The 6,549-nt window shown below is 31.1% G+C and overlaps 1 protein-coding gene across 4 annotated transcripts in view; it reads right to left on the reverse strand.

Annotated features, from left to right (window-relative positions):
- The window catches only part of LOC106461550, a 99,689-nt gene that overhangs the window by 54,964 nt on the left and 38,176 nt on the right, over positions 1-6,549 (reverse strand). For all 4 annotated transcript variants that reach the window (XM_022388541.1, XM_022388540.1, XM_022388543.1 and 1 more), the window contains exons 10-12: positions 3,191-4,409; positions 1,789-1,906; positions 731-865 (exon numbers count right to left, since the gene is read on the reverse strand). In XM_022388541.1, coding sequence (XP_022244249.1) covers positions 731-865; positions 1,789-1,906; positions 3,191-4,409 — 1,472 coding nt within the window. The remainder of the gene's footprint in view (positions 1-730; positions 866-1,788; positions 1,907-3,190; positions 4,410-6,549) is intronic.

Consider the following 6,549-nt stretch of genomic DNA (forward strand, 5'->3'; position numbering starts at 1 on the left):
ATATATATATAATATACATATATATATATATATATATCAAAATATATTTTTAGGCCTTGTTATTTATAGCTTCACTCTGTATAATACAAAATTTCACCATTACTTTGCTAATTGATTTAATCCAACAGAATAAAATCTTTGTAATATCAAAGTTTTTTTTAAATAGAAGCTCAGAGATTGACAAGACAATGTATGCAGAATCAAGAAAAAACAACAACAAATGATGCAGTGCATGTTTCAAAATCTGTCATATAAAATTTCTGTTCTCAATAAAAACTAATTGTTTTGCATCAAATACACTTCAAAAAATATTTTTTTTTAGTAAAATACAATACTTGCATCTGAGTGTCCAACTGTCTCAGAAAGTTTAAAAATTACCTTTGGTTGAAACTTATGTAAAAACATGATTTTAATCATTTGAAAAATGAGCTTCAAGGTGTCATTACTCATTACCAGCTATAATAGCATTTCAATAGCAGTGCTAAATTAACTTTGGTATTTTCCACCTAAAAACAGCAAGCTGTATAAATAAACATTCTCGTATTCTATGTAGATATGTAGTAGGCAAGCAGATGGACTGACAAATATGTTCATAATCAAAATTTTGTCATCTGATCATTTGAACAGTGAACTTATAAAGCTCCAAAATATAAAGTTTCCATTTTAGGTTAATGTGAAATGATCAAAAGAAATTTCAATTGGAACTTAAATAATAAAATAACATACTGACCTTTGAGAATCTTTTCTAAGTTCTTCATTAACTGAACTCCGACCTGAATGAACACTTAATCTATCAAACTCTGATGTATCATAACCCAATTGAGCGTAATACTGCCTGTAGCGATCTGCCATCTGTTGTCTGTATCTGTAACACATCATTTTGATTCTTTTTTTTTCTCTTTAATTCATCACTTATATACATACATTAGTTCATTTTCTTAAAGGTAGTATTTATGTGATATACTTTAACATTAAAGTTATGAGTCAAATGTCATCCACATCAGCATTTTCAGAACAGTATCTTTCAGGACAAAACAGATCTACTGAACAACATTTACACCATAGCACACATACCACATTAGTTGATTAAAAAGTGAATATTCAGATAAGATTCTAATTCATCAAACTTAATGAAACAAACACAAACAATTATAAATTCAATTTAAGAAATATGTTAATAATTTCAACAACAATGCAACATACAGAATACAAAAGTTTGACAATAAGTGGAATTTGCTGATTGATTAATTCTCAGGCTCATTAGTCAAGTAACTGTTTATTCATACAAAACTTGGATAGCTGGAATAATCAACAATAGTGTCACAAAATGAAAATAGTAATATTTGAAAACATTGATTTTGATGAGTAACTTTTGTGAATTGAGATACTAACCAATTAAACTGAACAACTTTGAATTAATGAAAATAATAAGAAATCATAATGGCAACATGATTACTAGGATAATTGAATTAATCAAAAGTAGTAATAATCAGAAATTCTAATATCAATCCACTGTGTCATTAATTACTTATAACCTTGATGAATCAATTGTTTTATGTGACATTAACTGATGTTCATAGGTAATCAAATATATTGAATAATCAAGTTAATCAACCAGCTATAATGGCTACAGTGCTTATAAACCAAGTTAATCAACCAGCTCTAATGGCTACAGTGCTTATAAACCATTTACAAGCTACTGTGCTACATGTAGAATAAATATCAAGTAGAATAACTTTTAAAAAAAACAGTAAACATTTTTGTTTATTTGTTTCTAGATTCACTTACAGAGGGTCTGTTCGGTATAGTTCATCATAGAAACCATAGTTGTAACTGCTGTATGCATATCTGTAGGGGTCATAGTAGGAGTAATATGGATCTCTCTGATAATAATCATAGTCACTTCCTAAAACATAAATTATATTTAAGTATTAGATTGAGGACTATATTTTCATTGCCGATTTCTAGCACAGAAAAAAAAACATTATTAGAAATAAAGTATGGAATGTCAAATTTACTTTCATATTAAACTAAAAAAATGTTACCTGAATAGTTAAACTTTTTTTATGAGATAAGCATCATTTATTGACATTTATTTGTAGAATCTCTTAATATTTTAAAGTTTTCTAGCCTTCTGATAATTACCACTAATTGTATCTTAGAAAAATGAAATAAAAAAAGAACATCCATCATTCCACAATTGGTATTAAAAATAGATGTATATCTCTAACAAGTGAACGATCAACCTATAGGGAAAAAAAGAGAAAAATGTATAGTGAAACAAATTCATATCTTTATTATCCTGAAAACAAACTCCGATTTCACAATTTTTGCATGTGAACAAATGGTTCATCTTAATACATTTAAACACAAATTTTCTTTATTTCTTTGCTGATAACTTCTTTGCATTAGATTTTGTTGGGTATTTCTTACAAAACTACTAGGCTTTTTTCTTCTTCTGTTTTTTAACAAGTTGAATATTTCCTAAGTTTTTCTCAATCATTTTCAGAGACAGAAGCTTCACATATTCTCAACAATATTTATCTTAGTGACTGAGCTGATTTTAATAGCTACATCTGACTTTGGTCTTGAAAAAAATTTTTATGCTGATAATATGATTTTTTAATACTTGTTTAATTGACCCACTGACTACATTTGATACAAATTAACACTGCCAGGTGAATAATGGTTAATATAGAAATTAACTCCAATCTCAGCTAATTACATAAATAAAAGAGAAAAGCATGTAAAAAAAAATCAAACGATAGAGAGAAAACTGGATATAACTACAAACACTTAGCTCAAAATTGATATCAAAAATTGCGTATCGACATAATGTGAACTCGACCAAAAGTATCTTTAACATTTATAACCAAAGTAATCAAAAACAGGTATAAAACTTCCAGGAAATACTGAATATCCCTGATATGCTTATTAGTTAATAAAACAAATAAAGAGAGCATTGAAAGATTTAACTTGAGAGCTTTGAAGTGAGAATATAACTGTTCTTTGCATAAGGCAGAGAATTATCTGGCTTAAAATCAAATGCTGCCTTTTTACAAAAATGATTACATGCTTTTATCTTCAAACATCAAGTATTATTTGCATACTTTACATATCTTGGGAATGTACAGATGTAAATACAGCCTACTGAAAAGGAGGCTTTCATTACAATTGTCGTGATTTTTACCTCTCTGCTCTCGAACTCTACTGTAGTAGCCATTCCTATCATGCCGTCCGTAATCTGCTGGTGAATCACTGTAGCGTGGCCTCTCTGTTTCGGCACGAGATAAAGGTCTATTGTAATCTGAATAATAAGGAAACCTTGAATCTCGATCGCCACGATAACGATCTCGCCCATCCAGAGATTCTGCATGAGAAACACGACTAGAAGGTCTAGACCTATCTCTATCACCATAGTAATAGCCTCGATCATCATATTCTCGATATCTTCGATCATCAAAATCTCGTTTTCTTTCTACAAAATCTTTACGGTCAACATGCCGATCACAACTGGACTCCAATCTGTGATGCTCAGCTTCAAGCCGATTCTGTCCTCGAGGATCTCCACTTCTTGATAAAGGCCTTTTAGGAGACGAAGATTTAGACCCACCATCATAGTGCTGGTCCTCAGGGAACCTTCTTCCAGAAATATCTGTTTCAACCTGCCCACTAATATATTGACTATCTCCATACTTTTTGTCTCCTGCTAGCTTTCTATTTTCTCTTCTTATCTGACTAGTTCCTAACACTTCAGGACGAACAGCTTCCTGTTTCTCAACACCTACCAAATTTTCAGGCACCCACTGATTGGTTCTCGTGTCCTCTGATCTATTTCTGTGAGCGTTCCTAGCTCTTATGTGGCTGTTACGCAAACCATCTGGTCTTGCAGCTGAGTGCTCCCCAACTGCTGACAACTCATCCAACTCCCACTGACTATTTTTAACTTCTTCTGGTTTTCTTTCTCTGCCAAAACTGTCACCTCCTGACTGGTTATTTCCTACAACCTCAGGTCGGACTACAGAATGATCAATTTCACCTGAAAAATCATCCATTGGCCAACTACAATCCTTGTCTTCTCCACTTCTTTTCTGGTTGTCACCTACAACCTCAGGTCGCACTCCTGCCTCTCCTCTTTCATTTGATATTTTATTGACCTGCCATCGACTGTTGACAACTCTGTTTGACATAAGCCAGTCTTCTTGTTCAGACTGTCGGATATCTGCGGAGGATGTAAGACCACAGTGGGTGCTAACTGGTCTACTATCTGTTCCTATAATGTCCATTCCTGAGCCACATTGCAAATCTTGGTGATCTTCAGGCAGGTGGGAATGTAGTGTACCTTTCTGGTAGTTTTTGTCTCTCTTTGTGTTTTCATCTTCAGTATTTGGTGAAAGCTTAGGCATAACCTTAAATGAAAGAATTTGAAATTAAGAAAACATAGCCAAAGGATCTTGGTACATGATTAAAAATAAATGAAATAAAAATCCCAACTAATGTAAAAAATAAAATTTGTGAAAAATTCATTTTTATATGTGATACAAAGGTTATTAACAATTGTTGAATCAGCTTTACTTTTTTATAAAAAAATAAAGTCATCCATGCATGGCTGATTAACTTTGGAAATACAGGGTTTAAATATAGAATGTTTAATAAAGTACCAAAATGAGAGGAAGAAGTGGCCTTATATGTAAAATGTTACTTAAGTTATTTAAAAAAGTTTAAAATTTTGTTGGATGGTCAGCATGGAAATCTTGCCTCACTTATCTTTACTTGAGTAAGGAAGCACATTACACTAATATAAAAATAGGTAGGCTAACAACAATTTATAAGCATAAGGAAGAATTTTATTGATGGTGGAACATACTACCAATGTTCTGTCCAACATGTAGTATGTTCTAACATCAATAAAACTCTTCCTTATGATTTATAAATTGTTGTTAGCCTACCTATTATCAGCAATCTTTTGTCATTCTTTGAAGAGGTTACTACTTATGTAGATAATAGTAGGGATGTGAATTTGGTGTATCTATATTTTAAAAAAGCATTTGACAAGGTGTTAAATAAAAGGCTAGTTATAAAAGGTATCTCTGTAGATGCACAGGATATGGTTAGTTCATTGGACAGAAAACTGACTGGATAGGAGAAAGCAAGGGTTGTTATAAATGAAGTTCAGTCAAATTGAATTAATGTCACAAGTGAGGTACCTCAGGGTTTAGTATTAGGACTTTGCTCTTTTTGATTTACATCAATGACATACATGATGGAATGGTCAATAAATTATTTAAATTTGCTGATAATATTAAGATCTTGGGTGATGCTAGCTGTAAGAAGGATGATACTACTTTACAAAACAAGTGTGAATAAATGGCAGATGGCATTCAATTATAAGTGCAAGGTAGTGCATGTAGGATAACACAATTTGAATTATAAGCATAATTTAAATGGGAATAACCTTAATAGTGTTAAAGAAAAAAAAGATCTTGATTTTCTGGTTGATCAGTCTATTAAGCCATCCAAGCAATGTGCTGTTGCTAGTGGCAAGGCAAATAGGATTTTAGGTTGTATCTACAGAAATATTGAATATAATTCTAAACAGGTTATAATTTCAAAGTATATGTCACTGGTTACACCCCATTTGGAGTATTGTATTCAGTCTCAAGTTTCTTACATTAGGAAGGACATTGAATTGTTGGAAAGGGTTTAGAGGAAAGCTACCAGGATGATACCTGGAATGAAAGTTTGTCATACGAGGACAGGTTAAGATCACCAAAATTGTTTTTTCTTGAAAAAAAAAAAAAGAATTAGATAGGATCTGATTGAAGTGTTTACAATTGTTAACTCTCTTGGTTAAATCATGGACTCGGTTAAATCAGCCAAACCTATGACCCCAACTTGACCTTTATAGTTTCTATACTATGTTCACAAAATTTCGCAAGCTTTCAGTAATCATTAAGAATTATTTGTAGACAAAAAAAAATTTGAATTTTTAATGAAGTATTTTCACTAAAAATTTCTCCATGAATATAATGGAAGTCAAAGTGTTGACTGCTCTGAGTGCAAAGTGATTTTCATGTTAAGATTAAAATACTTTTCATCATTTCAAAAATCTGAAATTTCATTTATGTAATTTCTAAAACCTTCCAAATAAATTTCAAATGTTTTTTCAGTAAAACTTTATATTGCAGCTGTTATTTTCTCTACCCGAGGTCTATATGAGGTTTGTCAATTTGACCTACCTTGTAACCACCAAAAAATGAAATTTTAAATAAATCTAAATTACCTTTTTTCTTTCTAGAATGACTTCAGATTGTAACATCAAATTATATTTATTTATCCTAAATAGTATATATCTGTTTATATTTAACTCTTTCAACCAGGGCTCAGTCCCTGGGATTGACCTCATAACCATTTTGTGCTTGTTATAATTTTCATGCTATAACTTTTAAACTAGTTACCAAATATCAACGAAATTGAGCAGTTTATCAGTAAACATTACAATGCTTTCATATGCAAAATATCTAATTTTTTTATTAAGTCTTAAGGTTT

Source organism: Limulus polyphemus, unplaced genomic scaffold (genome assembly GCF_000517525.1).
Source record: "Limulus polyphemus unplaced genomic scaffold, Limulus_polyphemus-2.1.2 Scaffold984, whole genome shotgun sequence".
NCBI classification, from domain to species: domain Eukaryota; kingdom Metazoa; phylum Arthropoda; class Merostomata; order Xiphosura; family Limulidae; genus Limulus; species Limulus polyphemus.